The sequence below is a fragment of the Bombina bombina genome, chromosome 2, assembly GCF_027579735.1.
Source record: "Bombina bombina isolate aBomBom1 chromosome 2, aBomBom1.pri, whole genome shotgun sequence".
Classification (NCBI taxonomy): Eukaryota; Metazoa; Chordata; class Amphibia; order Anura; family Bombinatoridae; genus Bombina; species Bombina bombina.
The window spans coordinates 468,251,499-468,274,419 of NC_069500.1; the positions used below are offsets into that span (position 1 = coordinate 468,251,499).

Consider the following 22,921-nt stretch of genomic DNA (forward strand, 5'->3'; position numbering starts at 1 on the left):
CTGCAGAGAAACTAGATTTGGATGCTGGAACTGACCTTGAACGAGAAGGTCCTGTCTCAGAGGCAGTGTCCACGGTGGTAGAGATGACATTTCCACCAGGTCTGCATACCAAGTCCTGCGTGGCCACGCAGGTGCTATCAAAATCACCGAAGCCCTCTCATGTTTGATTCTGGAAATCAGACGAGGAAGGAGAGGAAATGGTGGAAACACATAAGCCAGGTTGAACGACCAAGGTACTGCTAGAGCATCTATCAGTACTGCTTGGGGATCCCTTGATCTGGACCTGTAACAAGGAAGTTTGGCATTCTGATGAGATGCCATCAGATCCAATTCTGGTGTGCCCCATTGATGAATCAATTGTGCAAACACCTCCGGATGGAGTTCCCACTCCCCCGGATGAAAAGTCTGACGACTTAGAAAATCCGCTTCCCAGTTCTCCACTCCTGGGATATAGATTGCTGATAGATGACAAGAGTGAGTCTCTGCCCATCAAATTATTTTGGAAACCTCTATCATCGCTAGAGAACTCTTTGTTCCCCCTGATGATTGATATATGCTACAGTCGTGATATTGTCCGACTGGAATCTTATGAATCTGGCAGAAGCCAGCTGAGGCCACGCCTGAAGCGCGATGAATATCACTCTCAGTTCTAGAATATTTATTGGAAGGAGAGCCTCCTCCTGAGTCCACACACCCTGTGCTTTCAGGGAATTCCAGACTGCACCCCAGTCCAATAGGCTGGCGTCCGTCGTCACTAAGAACCATGCTGGCCTGTGGAAACACATTCCCTGGGACAGATGATCCTGTGACAACCACCAAAGAAGAGAGTCTCTGGTCTCTTGATCCAGATTTATCTGAGGAGATAAATTTGCATAATCCCCATTCCACTGTTTGAGCATGCATAGTTGCAGTGGTCTGAGATGCAAGCGAGCAAACAGAACTATGTCCATTGCCGCTACTATTAGTCCAATTACCTCCATACACTGAGCCACTGACAGCCGAGGAATGGAATGAAGTGCTCGGCAGGTGGTTAAAATCTTTGATTTTATGACCTCCGTCAGAAAAAATTTCATGTTTACCGAATCTATCAGAGTTCCCAGGAATGGAACTCTTGTGAGAGGGATAAGTGAACTCTTTTTTACGTTCACCTAACACCCGTGAGATCTTAGAAAAGCCAACACGATGTCCGTGTGAGATTTGGCTAGTTGGTAAGTTGACGCCTGAATTAAGATATCGTCCAGATAAGGTGCCACTGCTATGCCCCGCAGCCTTAGAACCGCCAGAAGGGACCCTAGCACTTTTGTGAAAATTCTGGCAGCTGTGGCCAACCCGAAGGGAAGAGCCACAAACTGGTAATGCTTGTCCAGGAAGGCGAACCTGAGGAACTGGTGATGATCTTTGTGGAAAGGAATGTGAAGATACGCATCCTTCAAATCCACGGTGGTCATATATTGACCCTCCTGGATCATTGGTAAAATAGTCCGAATGGTCTCCATCTTGAAGGATGGGACTCTGAGAAATTTGTTTAAGATCTTGAGATCTAAAATCGGTCTGAAGGTTCCCTCTTTTTTGGGAACCACGAACAGATTGGAGTAAAACCCCTGCCCCTGTTCTGCTTTTGGAACTGGGCAGATTACCCCCATAGTATATAGGTCTTCTACACAGCGTAAGAATGCCTGTCTTTTTGTCTGGTTTACAGACAACCGTGAAAGATGAAATCTCCCCCTTGGAGGAGAATCTTTGAAGTCTAGAAGATACCCCTGGGTCACGATTTCTAAAGCCCAGGAGTCCTGAACATCTCTTGACCAAGGCTGAGCAAAGAGAGAAAGTCTGCCCCTACTAGCTCCGGTCCCGGATAGGGGGCTGCCCCTTCATGCCGTCTTGGTGGCAGCAGCAGGCTTCTTGGTCTGTTTACCCTTATTCCAGGTCTGGTTAGGTCTCCAGACTGACTTGGATTGAGCAAAATTCCCCTCCTGCTTTGCGGTAGGGGAGAAGGTAGAGGGACCACCTTTGAAGTTTCAAAAGGAACGAAAATTATTTTGTTTGGTCCTCATCTTATTTGTCTTATCCTGAGGAAGAGCATGTCCTTTTCCTCCAGTGATGTCGGAAATGATCTCTTTCAGTTCAGGCCCAAATGACCCTTACCCTTGAAAGGAATAGCTAAAAGCTTAGATTTTGATGACACATCAGCAGACCAGGACTTAAAGGGACAGTCTAGTACTAATTAAACTTTCATTATTCAGATAGGACTTTTAATTTTAATCAACTTTCCAATTTACTTTTATCATCAAATTTGCTTCTTTCTCTTAGTATTCTTAGTTTAAACTAAACATAGGTAGACTCATATGCTAATTTCTAATTCTTTGAGGGCTGCCTCTTATCACAGGCTTTTTAAATCTCTTTTCAACAAAAAGAGACAGAAAGTACACGTGGGCCATATAGATAACACTGTGTTCAGGCACAGAGGGTTATTTAAGATCTAGCACAAAACAATGCTAAATTTAAGACAATAGATAATAAACACAGTCATGTGATCAGGGGTCTGGAAGAAGGTTCCTAGATACAAGGTAAACACAGAGGTAAAAAATATATTAATATAACTGTGTTGGTTTTGCAAAACTGGGGAATGGGTAATAAAGGGATTATCTATCTTTTAAAACAATAACTTTCTATGGTAGACTGTCCCTTTAAGCCATAACGCTCTACGCGCTAAAATGGCAAAACCTGAATTCTTTGCCGCTGATTTAGCCAATTGAAAAGCGATATCTGTAATGAAAGAATTAGCTAGCTTGAGAGCCCTAATTCTATCCCGAATATCATCTAATGGGGTCTCAACCTTAAGAGCCTCCTCTAGAGCCTCAAACCAAAAAGCAGCTGCAGTAGTTACAGGAACAATACACGCTATAGGTTGCAGAAGAAAACCCTGATTAATAAATATTTTTTTTAGAAGACCCTCTAATTTTTTATCCATAGGATATTTGAAAGCACAACTGTCCTCAATAGGTATAGTTGTACGTTTAGCCAGGGTAGAAATAGCTCCCTCCACCTTAGGGACCGTCTGCCACGAATCCCGAATGGTGTCTGATATGGGAAAGATTTTCTTAAAAGTAGGAGGGGGGAGAGAACGGAATACCTGGTCTATCCCACTCCTTAGTAACAATGTCCGAAATCCTCTTAGGGACTGGAAAAACATTAGTTTAAGCAGGAACCTCTAGATATCTATCCATTTTACACAATTTCTCTGGTGGAATTACAATAGGGTCACAATCATCCAGAGTCACTAAAACCTCCCTGAGCAACAAACGGAGGTGTTCTAACAAACTTAAAAGCCGTCATATCTGAGTCTGTTTGAGGGAACATCTTTCCTGAATCAGAAAGCTCTCCCTCAGACAGCAATTCCCTCACCCCCAACTCAGAACATTGTGAGGGTACATCGGAGATTGCCAATAAAGCGTCAGAGGGCTCAGCATTTATTCTCACACCGGACCTACTGCGCTTCCCCTGCAACCCAGGCAGTTTAGATAAAACCTCAGTGAGGGTAGTAGACATAACTGCAGCCATATCTTGCAGGGTAAAAGAATTAGACGCAATAAAAGTACTTGGCATCGCTTGTGCGGGCGTTAACGGTTGTGACACTTGGGGAGAAGTAGATGGCATAACCTGATTCTCTTCTGACTGAGAATCATCCTGCGACATACTTTTATCAGCTAAATATGTTCTTTGCAATTTAAGGCCCTTTCAGTGCATGAGGGACACATTTTAAGTGGGGGTTCCACAATGGCTTCTAAACACATGGAACATTGGCTTTCCTCAATGTCAGACATGTTAAACAGGCTAGTAATGACCACAAACAGGCTTGAAAACACTTTATTTAATGAAAAAATAACAATCTGAAAAAACGGTACTGCGCCTTTAAGAGAAAAAAAGCATACAATTATTCCAAAACTGCTTTAAAACATCAAATCGTTTCAATTTTATGATAGAAGCGTCCTAACTATGCAGCTAAGTTTGCCCCACAAGGAAAGGAACACTTAACCCTTATTAGAAAAAACGGATAATTAGAAAAACGTTTATATGAATAAAATCACCCCCTGCACCTCGCCACAGCTCTGCTGTGGCGCCTACCTGCCCTCAGGGGTCTGCAAAACCAAGGTTAAAGCTTTGATTTGGCTGAAAACAGTCACAAGGGCCCACCGGAGTTGGAGCTTGCTGCTTGCCTGACAAAAACAAAGGCGCAACTGAGGCGCGAAAATAGGCCCTGCCCATCTCATTCGATGTCTCTTAGCCCAAATGAACCGCACCAGAGCGGTCTAAAACTAGCCATGTGGGTTCATAAACCCAAAAAGTAAGCCATGTGTACCCTCTTAATAAACATGAAAAACGTTCCTCATAAAAACGTTATCAGCACTCCCAGTAATGTAAACGTTTGCCAACAAACATTCAAAACTCAGTATCGACCATTTTTTCTTAGCCCATATATGCAAGCTCAGTAATACCCCTCTATATATTTTAGGATTACTGCTTACCCTTTACCTCATGGGGATACTGTCCGCCAATTCTGAAATACCACAGTCTCTCCAGAACAAAATGACTGAACATACCTCACTGCTTATAGCATGAAAAACGTTCCTCACACTGAACTTTCTTGTAGTCCTCAGCCATTCTGTGGGAACTGCTCTGGATCTTAGTGACAACTGCTAAGATCATCAGCTTCCAGGCAGAAGTCTTCATCCATCTGCTGCCTGAGGGAAAATAGTACACACCGGTACCATTTAAAATAAAAAAACTCTTGCTTGAAGAAAATAAAAACTAACATTTTATCACCTCTTTCACTTTACCCTTCCTAGTACTTAGAGTAGGCAAAGAGAATGACTGGGGGGGTGGAGTCAAGGGAGGAGCTATATAAACAGCTCTGCTGTGGTGCTCTTTGCCACTTCCTGTTAGCAGGAGGATAATATCCCACAAGTAAAGGATGAATCCATGGACTCATCGTATCTTATAGAAGAAATAGGAATCCCCCTTATCCCACTCATACCCCTCCCAGTGTAGCACTGCAGTAGAGTTTTAAACTTGCTACACAGGTTGCATAATTAATAAATTAGGAGTTGCAGACACACCCTGGCAGCTGGAATTTATATTCACTGCAATATAAGTTTAACGCTACACTCTGCACATAGTTCACTCATGTTATGTGCAGAGCTTATAGGGTTAAATAATCCAAAAAGCAGTGAATATAAATGTAAGCTGCCGGTGTATGTATGCAGCTCCTAATTTATTACTTATACAACCCGTGTAGGCTTATCTGACACCCAGATCTTGCTGAAAACCTGCTGATTGATGTATGAGCTCCCACATGTTATGTCTGCACACCCTCAATAGTCCAACCGAACCCAGCCTTCTCTTTGACTGTGGGTGAGCCAGGCACCATCAGAAATGCATAATGCAAGTAGAAGCTATAGCCCTTTTTTAAGCATACACATCATGCCCTGTTATCTATCTGTTACCAGAAGTGATGCCATTTTGCTGTGAGCAATTTTTCAGAGGTGGAACTGTGCCAAGAGCTTGTGCAGGCTGTCTTCCTTCCCCATGAGTGGTTGGAGGCTGTGCTTGCTAAATTCTGAAGACCCACCTGTAGCTTCACTAAGAAAGGGCATCCCGTGTGGGGTACTGTATCTGTACATCCCGGTACCATTTATTGTACACACGCACCATCTCCTCAGCTCTGCTCACTAATAAACCTTTGGGGGCAGGCAGGAGGTTCCACATGTTATGTATGTACACACAGCCCTGAGCTGCACCACTGTGTGACTACCTGCAGTGCTGGCTGGCCTGGATCACTAAATTAAATAAAACTTTTGGGACTCGAGCAAAGTACCTAAGAGACAGCGTGTGCGCTGTGCGGTAATTGTTTTTGGGGCTAAGGAGGAGGTCTGGCAAGCGGGAAACCAAAAAAAATTAAATATCTCTAATAATAATAAAAAAAGTTTGTGGTGAAGCTGGCCCCCCACTGAGGGGGACCTGCCGAGCTGGTCGCAGTTGCGACATCGGCACCACCGGTAGAGCCCCCCCTGGATAGGTCTCTAAATCGTCCTCTGGCGTAATTTGTTTGTAGGCAGCTGTTTGCCCATATCCAGCTAACAGCATCTGTTTGTGTCAGCAGTCCCTGGGTAGTAATGCGGTCTACAATCTCTATCAGCATTTCATGGTCCCTATTTTGTGCCTCGTTCAAGGTCCCAATTTTTATAGACATAAGCCGGTTACACTCTTACTGAACTGCTACAGAAGCAGTAGCCTGTTGGTTTGTTACTTGCTGTAATTTGGTAGCTTGTATCAGGGCCTTCACAATATCCTCCATGCTTAGAAAGTACTGTTGCTTTAAGGTTTCCACAACAGAAAACTGTGCACCCTTACTATTGCTAAACCAGCCAGCTAACCTGGAACCAGTCAGTACTTAACAGAAATTTCAACTGCAAATACAAAATAAATCAAAACAATTTGTCTCACTAGTTTGTCCCTTTACAGGCAGACAGTCATTCTAATAGGTCTCCAATATCTCCTCTGGAAACAGCCTTCTCCATGAGACACAGGCCCCTAGTTATCAAGCCGTCAACCTCAAATACGCTTGAATTCCGCAGCGTATTTGTGGCGAGGCTGATTCGCCTTAGTTATCAAGCCCTGCTGCCCGGCAAAAGTAGAATATAGTGACGTAAGCTTCGATCCGCCGGACACAGTACGACACAGATCGATTCTTACGTCACTCCAGATGTTCCGAACGCCCTGGAGGCTGCAGATCTCATAGGAATCAATGGGAGTCTGACCATAGCGAAAGGTAATGTTCGCTGCTGCCCGATATCCCATTGATTCCTATGGGAGATGTCTGCACCTAACACCCTAACATGTACCCCGAGTCTAAACACCCCTAATCTGTCCCCCCCTACACCGCCGCAACTAAATAAATGTATTACCCCCTAAACCGCTGCTCCCGGAGCCCATCACTCTAATAAACTGATTAAACCCTAAACCAACGCTCCCGGACCCTGCCGCCACTATAATAAATAAGTTAACCCCTAAACCGCCGCTCCCGGACCCCGCCGCCACTATAATAAATATGTTAACCCCTAAACCGCTGCTCCTGGACCCCGCCGCAACTATAATAAATATGTTAACCCCTAAACCGCCGCTCCCGGACCCCGCCGCAACTATAATACAATTATTAACCCCTAAACCTAAGTCTAACCCTAACTTAAATATTAATTAAATACATCTAAATAAATATTATTCTTATTAACTAATCGCTAGATTTAGAGTTCTGCGGCCAAAGGGGTGCGTTAGCTACGTGTCCTCTTCAGCGCCCGCTTGGATGAAGACTTCAGCCCGATGATGAACCTCTTCAGCGCCCGCTTGGATCAAGACATCAGCCCGATGATGGACCTCTTCAGCCCCCGCTTGGGCTTCGATGAAGACTTCGGAGGCTCCTCTGGACGGATCGGTGATACCCGGCGTGGTGAAGATAAGGTAGGAAGATCTTCAGGGGCTTAGTGTTAGGTTTATTTAAGGGGGGTTTGGGTTAGATTAGGGGTATGTGGGTGGTGGGTTGTAATGTTGGGGGGGTATTGTATGTTTTTTTTTACAGACAAAAGAGCAGAATTCTTTGGGGCATGCCCCGCAAAAGGCCCTTTTAAGGGCTTGTAAGGTAAAAGAGCTTTTCTATTTCAATTTTAGAATAGGGTAGGGCATTTTTTATTTTAGGGGGCTTTGTTATTTTATTAGGGGGCTTAGAATAGGTGTAATTAGCTTAAAATTGTTGTAATATTTTTCTAATGTTTGTAAATTATTTTTTTATTTTTTGTAACTTAGTTCTTTTTTATTTTTTGTACTTTAGTTAGTATAATTGTATTTATTTGTAGGTATTTTATGTAATTAATTTATTGATAGTGTAGTGTTAGGTTTAATTGTAGATAATTGTAGGTATTTTATTTAATTAATTTATTGATAGTGTAGTGTTAGGTTTAATTGTAACTTAGTTTAGGATTTATTTTACAGGTAATTTTGTAATTATTTTAACTAGGTAGCTATTAAATAGTTTTTAACTATTTAATAGCTATTGTACCTGGTTAAAATAAATACAAAGTTACCTGTAAAAAATATTAATCCTAAAATAGCTACAATATAATTATAATTTATATTGTAGCTATATTAAGGTTTATTTTACAGGTAAGTATTTAGCTTTAAATAGGAATAATTTATTTAATAAGAAATAATTTATTTTGTTAGATAAAAATTATATTTAACTTAGGGGGGTGTTAGTGTTAGGGTTAGACTTAGCTTCAGGGGTTAATAAATTTATTAGAGTAGCGGTGAGGTCCGGTCAACAGATTAGAGGTTAATGCTTGAAGTTAGGTGTCGGTGATGTTAGGGAGGGCAGATTAGGGGTTAATACTATTTATTATAGGGTTATTGAGGCGGGAGTGAGGTGGATTAGGGGTTAATAACTTTATTATAGTAGCGGTGAGGTCCGGTCGGCAGATTAGAGGTTAATAATTGTAGGTAGGTGGGGACAGCAGATTAGGGGTACATAGGGATAACGTAGGTTGCGGCGGTGTGCGGTCGGCAGATTAGGGGTTAAAAAAATGTAATAGAGTGGCGGCGATGTGGGGGGGCCTCGGTTTAGGGGTACATAGGTAGTTTATGGGTGTTAGTGTACTTTAGAGCACAGTAGTTAAGAGCTTTATGAACCGGCGTTAACCCAGAAAGCTCTTAACTCCTGGCTTTTCTCTGCGGCTGGAGTCTTGTCGATAGATTTCTAATGCTCACTTCAGCCAAGACTCTAAATACCAGCGTTAGAAAGATCCCATTGAAAAGATAGGATACGCAAATGGCGTAGGGGGATCTGCGGTATGGAAAAGTCGCGGCTGCAAAGTGAGCGTTAGACCCTTTCCTGACTGACTCTAAATACCAGCGGTAGCCCAAAACCAGCGTTAGGAGCCCCTAATGTTGGTTTTGACGGCTAACGCAGAACTCACTCTAAATCTAGCGGTAAATTAATCCTATTTAAAACTAAATAGGACTTCTTCAGCGCCCCTTGGATGATGACTTCAATCGGATGGAAGACTTCTTCAGCGCCCTTTGGATGATGACTTTGGCCACTGCGGATGTCCTCTTCTGTTCCATCGGTGGTGGGCTGGCTGAAGACGGCTAAAGGTAGGATGATCTTCAGGGGGGTAGTGTTAGGTTTATTTAAGGGGGGTTTGGGTTAGAGATGGGGTGGGTTTTAATGTTGGGGGGCTTGTATTTTTTTTTTACAGGCAAAAGAGTTGAATACTTTGGGGCAGGCCCCCGCAAAAGGCCCTTTTAAGGGCTGGTAAGGTAATAGAGCTGTTAACTTTCGTAATTTCGAATAGGGTAGGGAATTTTTTTATTTTGGGGGGCTTTGTTATTTTATTAGGGGGCTTAGATTAGGTGTAAGTAGCTTAAAATTGTTGTAATATTTTTTAAATGTTTGTAACTTTTTATTTTTTGTAACTTAGTTTTTATATTTTTTGTACTTTAGTTAGTTTATTTAATTGTAGTTAATTGTAGTTATTTGTAGCTAATTTATTTAATTAATTTAATGATAGTGTAGTGTTGGGTTTAATTGTAACTTAGGTTAGGATTTATTTTACAGGTAATTTTGTATTTCTTTTAGCTAGGTAGTTATTAAATAGTTAATAACTATTTAATAACTATTCTAACTAGTTAAAATAAAAACAAAGTTACCTGTAAAATAAATATAAATCCTAAAATAGCTACAATGTAATTATTAATTACATTGTAGCTATCTTAGGGTTTATTTTACAGGTAAGTATTTAGTTTTAAATAGGAATACTTTATTTAATGATAGTGTAGTGTTAGGTGTAATTGAAACTTAGGTTAGTTTTTATTTTACAGGTAAATTTGTCTTTATTTTAACTAGGTAGCTATTAAATAGTTAATAACTATTTAATAGCTATTGTACCTAGTTAAAATAAATTGAAATTTGCCTGTAAAATAAAAATAAATCCTAAAATAGCTACAATATAATTATTAGTTATATTGTAGCTATATTAGGGTTTATTTTAAAGGTAAATATTTAGTTTTAAATAGGATTAATTTAGTTAATAAGAGTTATAATATTTAGATGTATTTAATTAATATTTAAGTTAGGGGGGTGTTAGGGTTAGACTTCGGTTTAGGGGTTAATAATTTTATTATAGGTGGCGACGGTGTAGGGGGGGCAGGATAGGGGTTAATACATTTATTATAGGTGGCAATGGTGTAGGGGAGCAGGATAGGGGTTAATAAATTTATTATAGGTGGCGACGGTGTACGGGGGGGCAGGATAGGGGTTAATACATTTATTATAGGTGGCTGCGGTGTAGGGGGGGGCAGATTAGGGGTTAATACGTTTAATATAGGTGGCGGCGGGGTCCAGGAGTGGCGGTTTAGGGGTTAAACAATTTATTTAGTTGCGGCGGGTTCCGGGATCGGCAGGATAGGGGTTAATAAATTTATTATAGGTGGCGGCGGTATAGGGGGGGCAGTATAGGGGTTACTAGGTATAATGTAGGTGGCGGCGGGGTCCGGGAGCGGCGGTTTAGGGGTTAATCAGTTTATTAGAGTGGCGGTGGGCTCCGGGAGCGGCGGTTTAGGGGTTAATACATTTATTATAGTTGCAGCGGGGTCTAGGAGCGGCGGTTTAGGGGTTAATGACTTTATTTAGTTGCGGGGGGCTCTGGTATAGGGGGTAGAACAGTGTAGTTTAGTGTGAGTGCTTAGTGACAGGGGTATCAATAAAGCTGGGAAAAAGCCGAAGAGCAGCGAGATCGGATGAGTGATAACTATCACAGTCCGCTGCTCATCGCCCCGTACTTGGTGCGCGGCTTTTTGACAGCTTTATTGATAACTTTGGCGAGCATATTCAGGTCTGCGGCAGCGATGTGAGGCGAGCTTAGGCGGGCGTATTGGGGCCGGCGATGGCAGGTAAGTAGACACGTTGATAACTAGAGGCCACTGACTATTCCTAGAGAGCTGCTTATAAAGCCCTGAGCTGACCTAATAGGAAGCAGCTGTAAAACTGACCCAACAGGTTTAACTCTTCAATAACAGGGAATAATCTCTCTAACCGCCTGCTAGCGTATACACCTTCCCTCACCCTGTCACAATATATATATATATATAGATTAAACTGTGAAGAGCTCCTTTCTTTTAGTGCACTTTCAGGTTAGCGATTGAGCGATAGCCAGAACCTACATTTTTCAGCAGTCCCATAGAAGTTTATTATGTGAAGGACTTAGCGTGGACGCTCTATCGGACCTACAGATGTTAGTGTGCCCTAGGCTTTAGTTCGAGCACTAACATTTTACTCTGCACTTGTAATATGGAAGTAAAATGGAAGCACTATGGATTGTGATCTAGTGATTTTAGCGCACAATAGTGCTACCTTTCTACTTGCAATCTGAATCTGCCTTGAGGTGGATTAAGCTAGACCTCCCTGAAAAGAAGATAACTATCTCTCAAAAGTATTTGAATAACAAAAAGAACATTATGTACTTTTACTATTGCATTAGATCTGCATTTTTTATATATTTCATAGCGGTTTCAATATTGCCCGTTTCTGGAGAGAAGGAAATGATATAAAGTAAATTTTGCTCTTTTTAATAAGGCAAATAATCAGTACGAACTAGAAAGTTGAGGTTCTCACAGCAATTTATGAAACATGAGATGAGGGGTTGTGAGAAGCTGATACTACAGTAAAGTTTTACACTTAACCTTGTCATTGCACTATAATAAAAACTGGACGATGAAAGATGGTAAATCTGCAAAGAAATACCCAGCAAAGAACGTATGTCAGCAGTCAGAATGGTAAAGTAGACAGCCTGCTATGTGAAGGCCAAGAAATGAACCATAGAGCCACTGGTAAATAACAACAAGTAGTTTATTTGTTTGAAAATACATATACCATATAGAATATATATTTTTTAAGAGTTCATCTCTTTCAACAACAGTAAATAGCAATTTACAATTAAAAAAAATAAAAACATGAATACAATCATATAAAAACATTTTAGCATTATGTTGAGCTCCAAGACTGGCTTTAACAAATGTTGAACACGTCAAGGCAAAATGAAACATACAGATATATGTATATAGCTCTTTATATAAATATGTGTGCATAAACATTGATCCCAAGACCAAACCAGCATAACATGACCTATTACAATAAAACTCATTCAGATACAACCAGCTGAGAATGAGCAAAAAGCTAAAAAGCAGGCTCCTTGTTGCTCATGTATGCCCTTCACAAAGAAGAACTACACTTGTTTAATTCTGTTGGTTTCCACCTATACATTTAGAGGCCGAATTATCAAGTGTCTGTCGGACCTGATCTGACAGTGCGGATCAGGTCCGACAGACATCGCTGAATGAGGAGAGAAATACGCTCTCCGTATTCAGCATTGCACCAGCAGCTCACAAAAGCTGCTGGTGCAACGCCGCCTCCTGCAGACTCGCGGCCAATGGGCCGCCAGCAGGGAGGTGTCAATCAACCCGATCGTACTCGATCGGGTTGAATTGTGGCGATTCCTGTCCGCCTCATCAGAGCAGGCGGACAGGGTTATGGAGCAGCGGTCTTTAGACCGCTGCTCCATAACTTGTGTTTCTGGCGAGTCTGAAGACTCCATACGGAGCTTGATAAATGGGCCTCAGAGTCTTAAAACATCACATAATTATTTAGTCAACTAAAAAACAAAGGGCAGCCCCAGGCATATATCAGTAGTTATGTGCATCTGTGTTCCTCTAGGCATAGTGAGCAAAAGGATGGAATATTTGAATAGACCTCCCAACATTGACTGTTAGTTGTAGGACTGTACAGATGAGGGCAGAACAGGGGCAGGTGTGCCAGGGCACAGTTAGGCATTTCTGGGTAATGTTTTTTACTTTGTGAAATAGAGACACAAGTCATTTAGTGTCAGGAGGGAGAGAGAAGACAAACTGAGACAATCCGGCAACATGCAGGTTTATGAGCTCTTTATTAAATACTTGGCAAATCTTGAATCATGTGAGTCGAAACAGAAGCATAAAGAGGTCCTACTTAAGCAATACTGATATTTACCATTATCCATTACACCTAGCGAATATTCTGCAGTCTGCAATAGTCTTGATGACTTCTCAAATATATTTAAAATATCTGAAAACCTGCAGCTTTGTGGAACAAAACTTCACTAGAAATTACATTATAGCTACACTATTCAGTTTTCATTGTTACAGAGCACTTCTCAAAAAGGATGACAATAAAACGCTTTTCAAAAATGCTTAGAATTTTACTCTATACAGTAAAAACAAGTATCTGAGATATACAACAGGAAGCTTAAACTACAAAAAGACTCACTTTAAGGCAGAGATGAAAAACTGTAATAAGCAAAACTAAGGGCTTGTTTCCACTGAGTCGTTAAAAAACATAATTTATTCTTAGCTGATAAATGAATTTCTTTCATGATGGTGAGCGTCCACAATCCATTACTCCTGGGATTTATCTTCCTTGCCACTAGGAGGAGGCAAATATTCCCAAACCCCAAGAGCTCTATAAAACACATCTCACTTTCCCAGGAGTAATGGATCATGGACTCTTTACCATCTGCATGAAAGAAATGGAGCTGTAAGCTACCAAACTTGCCTAAATGACATCTTATGCCATTTAGGCAGTATTTCTACGACATATTACAGATTATACACACAACCTAAAGGTAGTTTTATATAATTTTTAATACTTTTGTATACATAGTAAGATCAAAAAGATAGTACAGTACTGTAATCAGAAAGGTAATAGTTGTTTTTAATATAGACTAGCATTTGCATTTTAGAACATAAAAACCAAACCAACGCTAAGGTACAGGCAGAGAAGATTGTGATTTACTGATGGGGAAAATGGGGTATTTGTACTTGTAATATAATTAAATTAGGTAGCTAGCAGCTTGTTAAAAAAAACCATCTAGCTAGGTTCTGAAAGTTCTGTGACATTTGTCAACCAATTGTTTATGCTGCTTTGGTCTTCAAGGTGTTACTCAACATATGCTAAAATTTTTTATATAAAGTTATCCAGATTTTGAATACTTTGTAAAAGAAAACCACCCGAGAAAACATTGTCATCACCACTTTGAAATGTTTCACAAAAGTAAAGCAAATATAAAGATTTTATTTTGTTGCATCTTAATAATAATATTCAGAATGAGGTATTTGTACAATATGTGCTCCCTCATGAAATAATCTATGTGCTATTGTGAATACACCGTGATGTAAGACGTCATAGCACATGATATGATAACGTGATATGATGAGGTTGCCCTATTTGTAGACATCCTTTAAATCAGTCCCTACTAAACAAATCTACACCATTATTCACTAAGATTGGGGAGTTCATTACAACTTGTTATGGTAACTATACTATATGCATATCTAGAAGATTTTGAAACAAGCTTTGCACTCCCCTCATATGTGCTGCATTTATTTAATTTTTATTATATTTAACAGCATCAAGTTTATTTAAAGGTCACATGAAACAGGATAAGGAAGTAGTGCAGAATATACACATTTATATTGAATCTTTGTTATTTAGCTCTGTGTTTGCAAATAAACAGCACACCGGCAAACCACTGGTAACATACTGGTATACTGTTGGCTATTTACACATTTATCAGTGTTTTCTACCATTGAGGGAAATACTCTAAGATTCAATGGCCCATATTTATCAAGCTCCGTACGGAGCTTTAAGGACCGTTTTTCTGACGAGTCTTCAGACTCGCCAGAAACATAAGTTATGAAGCAGCTGTCACAAAGACCGCTGCTCCATAACCTGTCTGCCTGCTCTGAGCAGGCGGACAGACATCGCCGGAAATCAACCCGATCGATTGATTGACAACCCCCTGCTGGCGGCCGATTGGCTGCGAGTCTGCAGGGCGCGGCGTTGCACCAGCAGCTCTTGTGAGCTGCTGGTGCAATGCTGAATACGGAGAGCGTATTGCTCTCCGTATTCAGCGAGGTCTGGCGGACCTGATCCGCACTGTCGGATCAGGTCCGCCAGACCTTGTTAAATAGAGGCCATGATCTATGTGATTTTTTTATTGGATTTGCTACGCTAAATTTGACTTTTTATGTTGTGAACATAATTCACAATTTACTAAGGGCTAGATTACAAGTGGAGAGCTAATTTATCACACAACCGTAAATGGGCGAGCTTGCGGTAGCAATTAGTCGTCAAAAAATTAACTAGAGGTTAGACCTCTGGTTAGATTTTTTAAATGTGCCCCAATTGCCCCCATAATAACATGTGAGGTCTCTTTAAAAAAAAAAAAAAAAAAACGCACAAAAAAGTGCCTTTTCATTGCACTCTATGGGGAACTGTGTGTTCCCTGTAAATATATATGTACGATATATGTTTATATACATATGTATTTATATATTGATATATGTATATACACATATAAACCCATAAATATATATGTAAATAGGCATATACATATATATTTAAAATTGCTGCCGATCGCTGCGCGACTTACCCCCTTTGGAGCCTATGGAAGCGCACTCTCGTGAGCGCAATTCTTCTGTGCAATGTGAACGCAAGGTCATGCTCGCATTGGACCTCACTTGTAATAACAGCGCACAATTGAGTGCACTGATCTTACTAAGTTGAGTGCAAATATCACTTTTGCGGAAGCAATATTTTGCGCTCTCCTTGTAATCTAGCCCTTACTGTTTTAGTAATCTGTCTGTCTAATATGTTTCTTTAAAAGTTAATGTTCATTTTAGATTTGTGAGTTTATTTCTCTCCAAGCAGTCCTCTGAGTGCATATATATTTACAGTCTTGTTTGGTCATTTTGTTTATTTATTTAGTTATTTAAAGTATTTATCCCATAAAGTATTTATTTGAGTGAATTAAACCCATGTTCTTCACTGTGCAGTATAACTGCCAATGGCAGATCCAGGGCAACATAGGGCTTAGCATGATGAAACACTGCATGCAAAATAAATGCTGTTAACGTGTCATGCAGTGCTACTGAAGAGCTACCATCTTGCTGCATGCATTAGGCTATAATGTCTAAAGGTCATCCACTCTAGCTCTAGGAAATTACATAAATGAAACACACTGATAAATCTGTAAAGTTCACCAAATCAATGGAAAGAGAAAAAGTTAGTTAATATCAAAATAGGAATAAAAGTGACAGTCCTCCTTTAATAAAGTGACAGTCCTCCTTTAATAAAGTGACAGTCCTCTTTCATTCCATCTAGAAAGCAAGCCAAGCCTGAGTCACCTGTATACATCCCTAGGCTTTTTTTTACATTTTGAAGGGCTACTTTCTGTTATCTGGTCACTATACTCCATATGTAATCTGAGGGAGTGTTCATTTTGCAGTACAGAGACTCTATCTTAAATAAAGCCGGAGAGCTGTATAGAATAAAACATCATAATATTGGTTACTAAAGAGCGTTCCTTTTGCAGATGCAACAAAATAATACCTAGTACAATAGGACATATTCGGATACATATTGTGGCTTATACAATGTGTCCTTATCATTCATAAAAACAAAATTCTCTTTGAAAAATAATAATATCTTATTCCTCTCCAGATTCACACACACACACAAAGACAGTATCCTCTGAAACATTTACAAGATATGTCTGCAACATTGAAAAGTTATCTCCACTGATAGATGATTCACACACATACACACTGAGTTTTACAATGACATACAGAAATGTACAGTAAATAGAATAAATAAATAAATACTTTTTTTTCATCATAAGTTATTCAAAAACACTTATTCAGAGACACAAATAGACTTTTTTTTTAAAGGTTGTAAGGTAATTAGAAGAATATTAGGTATAAGACTTACAAAGCCACAACTTGCTACTGTTTTGTAGACACTCCATTGTGTTTCTTAATATATAGGATGTTGAAAGATATTTCCCAAAATACAGCAGTCAACAGTGAAACCTATGGTAATATTTCTGTGATGAGGTCAACAAGTGATATTTACAATTAATTTCTATTTATTCTGGGAACCAGTTCAGTACATGGCAGTTAGAATTCTACTGGCAATAATTGGCTACGGATATATAATTGCTTGCTAACAAAACCTCTTCATTGCATTATATTAGGTTTGTAAGAATATACTTAAGTCAGCCACTGTGATACAAAAAAACATTGTATCTAAAGCCATATGCTGTATACCCAGGGCTGGTAAACCTATGACACTAGTGCTTAAGGTCCCCTGTCTCGGGACTACCACCATAATACTTAAGTATCCATACTATATATCAACAAAAATGTTTAATTTGCTAAAATATATTATGGATTTATAATAAGAATAAAAAAAAACTTTAATGTTTTTTTAATTTAAATTTTAAAAAGGTAACCCGATTTGGACACATGCTCTTAAAAAGGTTTACCAGCTTTGCTCTATACTATCCCAAAACACCTTGTCTGACCTACTAGTTTATCATAAGTGAGAGAACGAATATATATTTTGTGCTCTCTAGTTAACAGTCAGCCCTAAACACCAAATAGTCCGGTTTTTATCTCTTCTCTGTGTTAAAGAACATCAAGGCTTTACATGTTGCAAGCATAAACTGTATGACTGCTTATAGGGGCGCTGTTAGAAGAGTGCTGGTTGATATAATATAAAGTTTATTACATTCAGTTCACTGTATTTATAGGATATTTGTGCTCCTGTGGTAAAGTTAATTGTGAATGATAAAACTGTATATGACACTGATTCTAGTAAGTGTTACTAATTATTTTAAGGAAAGTATACTTTGACGTTCAAATTCCATCCTCTGTTACATGAAATACACCTAAATATAGCAGCAAATGGGTGAGAGATTTCCCTCTTCCCACCCTAAAGTGATTGCCCGAGTTTCCTGAATCTTGTAGAGACAGAATGTGCCAAACAAATGGGGTTCCTTTGTTATTTTCATTAATGGGTAAGATTTAATTTGTGAGCCAAGTATATATATTGAATGATTACTACTGAAATGTAACATTTGGCTCCAAGGAACAAAGCTAATGGGGTCTTTAACAAGCAGAAAAAAAAGCATCTGGACAGTGATTTAAAAAGAAAACACAAAGCCAAAAGGAAGCTGGATTCTCAAAATAAAACAGGGATTTAAGTCAAAGATTTCTATTCACATCATATTTTTAACTAGTTTGCAGAATTATGATTGTAACTGCGGTAAATATGGGTCCATCCATGGACTATGCAAATTAGCAAAAAAATGCATGCAATTAAAAAACAAAAACAAACACAAACCTGATAACAGATTTGGAGTAACTACAGCTTTAAATATATTTCCCTTTGAGTGGTTATCTGGGTATTGACTAGATTTCTATGTATGTAGTGGTTTAAAGTGAGTTAACAGAACATATAGGCAGCAGTGCAGTCATTGAAAAATGAAAGAAAATACATCCCTGAGCTTATAGTCTAAACGGGATGTAGGAAGACTTACAAAGGGTGATGGTGAGAGGGGAATAGCTACTATACATATTGAATAGGATGTTCTATTTTTGGGCAGTTATTTATTGAATGTTGCATTATGTTTTACTTAAATTGACGATTCTGTTAATTGTAATGTGTACTGTAGAGAAGTATGGGTTAGCCCTATTATAAACGCTAAACGGAATAAATTAATGAAAATTATAGGCTAGAGGTCAGGCTTGTGTTGTTCAGTTAAACAATACAATAATGATAAATTATTTATGAACGCCACTATTTTGTGTCTCTTTCACATTCTTTATAGCGTAAGTGATAATATCTAACACTGGAAACTTTATCAAATCTCCATATTGATATCTGAAAATATCAGAAGTGTCCTTGTGCAAATTAACTCTATAGGCATTGCTTATGTGACGCAATCAAGGCTTCATCCTAAATAAAATAAAATGCCTATAAAAATTTTTCCCTGGGAAGAAAAAGGCATTGAACCAAGGTTGTATATAACTGCAGGGTGGACATGCACATTACATTTGGCACATCAACCAATACCTGGGCATATTTCACTCTGTATAAAGGAAATGTATCCTGTAATCCTTCAATCTCAATTATTATGGAAAAAATATATTAAAAACATAATTTGTCTTGCTTTTCTAAACTATCCTATGTCTAACTAACTTAAAATAATAATAAAAAAAACTTTAATGTATTTTTTTGTGTGCATATATAACCTACACCCAGTTTGTAAGGCTGATGTATCTATGTTCTCTAACTTGTGCTACAAGATGAACTTCAGTCCATAGATAGCAAGTATTCTGGAGTATCTATTGGACACACAACGTTTATGAAAAAAGCATATGCAAGGTTTGGGTTGTGCATTCTAATCTGGGCATAAAATTAATGAGAAGTAGTTTCTGATTTCTGAGTCTTTGGTTTTACAAAAAATGAACAAGGTCAAAGGAATCAAAGGTTAAACTATGAATAGAAAGAAAAACACAGGAAAACCCTTTCATGCTGTAGCAGTTTCCTTTGCTACTTCAATTGGCTTCTGTTTGCGGCACTTACATAGTAAAATACATTGGCTAACTAGGCATTTTCATGCCCTTTGCACTGCTGAGTAGTGATATCCAGGTGCTAATTTGAGTGTTGTATGTCTGTGTGTCGTCTTCACTTGTTCTCAAATCAGGGTCTGAACCTTGTACACCAAGATCCCGTGCAAGCTTTTGGATGTGCTTTATATTGTGTCTCTCAGCCATTTCTGAAACAAAGGAGGTAGAATGAGCAGCAATGGTTATAATAACTCTGCATTATAAAACTGCAATCTTACTTTAATTTCACTCAAACATTAATATCCAAGCCAGAGAGTTCAATTCAAGCACATTAATATTTTATTATTTTTATTTTGAAAAGGATACAAATGAAAACGGTTTTGAAATCATGTGGAAGTTGCAGTAAAAGCATTAATGGGACAGTAAAGTCCAAAGTAAACAATGATTTCAAATAGAGCAGGTGATTTGAATCAACGTTTCAATTTTCCTTTTTTTTTTACATCCTAAGAGTAAAGCTAGGTGGGCTTATAGGAGCTTAGGAGTGTGCATGTTTCTTTATAATTCTATGGAAGCAGTGTTTGCATGTATAACATTCCTATAATATTGCAAACACTGCTGCCAGATGGCTAAAGACAAGTGCACGCTCCTGAGCTAATCTAGGATTACTCTTTAACCAAGGGAATAAAGAGAACTAAGCAATAATGATAAGTAAATTGGAAACTTGTTTAAAATTGCATGCTCTATGCAAACCATTTAAGTTTTATTTATTTTGAGTTTACTGTCCCTTTAATTCTGATTAGAATAGTTATTGAGGTGAATACAGTGTGTAAGATGTAGGTTTCTACTGGTATACATTTCACAGAAAGCGTTGACCAACTTTTTAGATATCTGAAATGGTGTAGTTTTTACATATATAAACCAACAGGGAAGATTTACAATGTACTGCTCTTGTTTTCAAGATTATAGTTTCATTTTTTAAAACAGCAATATACATTTTTAAGTTCAATATTATTAGCAAATGTTAAAGTACAATGATATATTGTTGCTTAAATAAATGAATATTAATGTAGACAACATATCAGAGATGCAATTGACTGACTTATCAAGAGGTAGGCAAAAAAAGCACATCAAAAGTAAAAATGAAAAACACACAATACCCAAACCGAGCACATTATAATCCTTACCATTAGAAAAACTTGATAATATCATAAAGTCCATGTTTGTTTTCCAAGATAATGTCTCGATATACCTCAACTAAAGCCAATGCAATGAACCAGGACAAAGTGAGAGGAGGTCACATGCTTGGCTGCCAGATGGTCTCCAAACCCGAGAAGACATCGTCGTAAACCAGTTCTGTAACAGTTAACAACAAGAATACAAAAGTTAGATACAGTATTGTAGCCACAACTGATTCAATGATCAACCTATTTTTGTAATGATTATAATTCTATACCAATTCTATAGACTATCAGCATCTCCTAAAAAGATATATTGCTCAATATAAAAAAATTGTAAAATTATACTTACTAAAACTAAGACAGATTTCCTTGGTGATTTTCTGCTACCATTTATCTAGCATATTTGTGAACAATGGCCCTTTAGCAAAGTAAAACTCATATTAACATCAGTTTAAAAACAAAATGTATGCTTACCTGATAAACTAGCCATCACATGTTGGAATAAAGTCCAGTCCTACAGGAGGCAGCAAAACCCAACATAGCTTTAATGCCTCCCACTTTCCCATGATTCCTTAGTCATACATATGGCCAAGAAAGGAGAAAATAAGAAAGTAGGATAAAAGAGGTACAAACTGGTACTCTTGCCAACTGTTATGGAAAAACAAGGGTGAGTCTCTTGGACTCTCACCATCATAATTTTTTCCCCTTTCATAAGATGGTGAGAGTCCATGAGCCATCACATATAGGAACCTATACCCAAGCTGTAAAGTCCACAAGACCACCATGAAATAGGGTCATGAAACCCAAAATTGTTCTTTTGTGATTCACAGAGTATACAATTTTAAACATTTTTCCAGTTTACTTCTATTATCTAATTTGCTTAGGTTTTTTTGGTATCCTTTGTTGAACAGTATACCTAGGTAGGCTCAGGAGCTGCGAGCTAGATGCTGATTAGGTGGGCTGCACTCAACTACCTCTTTATCATTGGCTTACTACTATGTTCAGTTAGCTCCCAGAAGTGCAGTGCTTGCTCCTTCAATGTAGAGAATTGAAGCAACATTGATAAAAAAGTGAATTGGAAAGTTGTTTAACCCCTTAGTGACCAGACCACTTTTCATTTGTTGACCATCCTGGGACCAAGGCTTATTTTTGCATTTCTGCGATGTTTGTGTTTAACTGTATTTTCCTCTTACTCATCTTACTGTACCCACACATATTATATACTGTTTTTCTCGCCATTAAATGGACTTTCTAAAGATATGATTATTTTCATCATATCTTATAATTTACTATAAAAAAAATATAAAATATGAGGAAAAAATGAAAAAAATGCACTTTTTCTAACTTTGAGCCACAAAATCTCTTACACATCTACAACCACCATAAAATACCAATGCTAAACAGTTTCTAAATTTTGTACTGAGTTTATAAATACCCAATGTTTACATGTTCTTTGCTTTTTTTGCAAGTTATAGGGCAATAAGTACAAGTAGCACTTTGCTATTTCAAAACCATGTTTTTTCAAAATTGGCGATAGTTACATTGTAACACCAATATCTGTCAGGAATCCCTGAATAACCCTTCAAATGTATATATATTTTAAAAGAAGACAACCTAAGGTATTAAACTAGGGGTATTTTGACTTTTTTCATGCAACCATTTTACCACCAATCTATGCCAAAGTTTGGGGGGGAAAATAATAATTAGATTTTTTGACAAAATAGCAATTTAAGAATACATTTACTGATAATATTAAGGGTTACTGCCAAATAACAACCTAATATGTCTTCAGCAGCATCTCCTGGGTACAGTGATACCACCCATGTATAGGTGTGTCGGGTTCTCAGGGGGCTAAAAGCCCTTATTTTTAGAGAGCGCATTCCAGTTTTTCAACTTGGAATTTTCACATCGGTCATCATGCACCCATGTCCTATTTGGGACATTTCTGAAGCTGGCCAATGGAATTTACCCCATTAAAACCATATATTTTTGAAAAGTAGACACCCTAGGGTATTTCAAATGCTGGTATTTTCACACTTTCCATGAACTTATTTAATAGACCCCCTAGGGTATTTGAAATGCTGGTATTTTCACACTTTCCATGAACTTATTTAACCACCAGTCTTTGTCAAACTTTTGGGTAGTCATTTTTTGTGTTATTTTTCACACACATTGTATTTTTGGCATGGATT

At 38.5% G+C, this 22,921-nt stretch overlaps 1 protein-coding gene across 1 annotated transcript in view; it reads right to left on the reverse strand.

The window, feature by feature from the left end:
* Positions 1-11,935: 11,935 nt before the first annotated feature.
* Positions 11,936-22,921, reverse strand: part of LOC128647017 (small G protein signaling modulator 1-like) — a 692,799-nt gene continuing 681,813 nt past the window's right edge. Inside the window, 5 exon segments of the mRNA XM_053699830.1 lie at positions 11,936-19,709; positions 19,711-19,766; positions 20,743-20,824; positions 20,826-20,860; positions 20,863-20,904. Coding sequence (XP_053555805.1) covers positions 19,680-19,709; positions 19,711-19,766; positions 20,743-20,824; positions 20,826-20,860; positions 20,863-20,904 — 245 coding nt within the window. The 3' untranslated portion in view covers positions 11,936-19,679.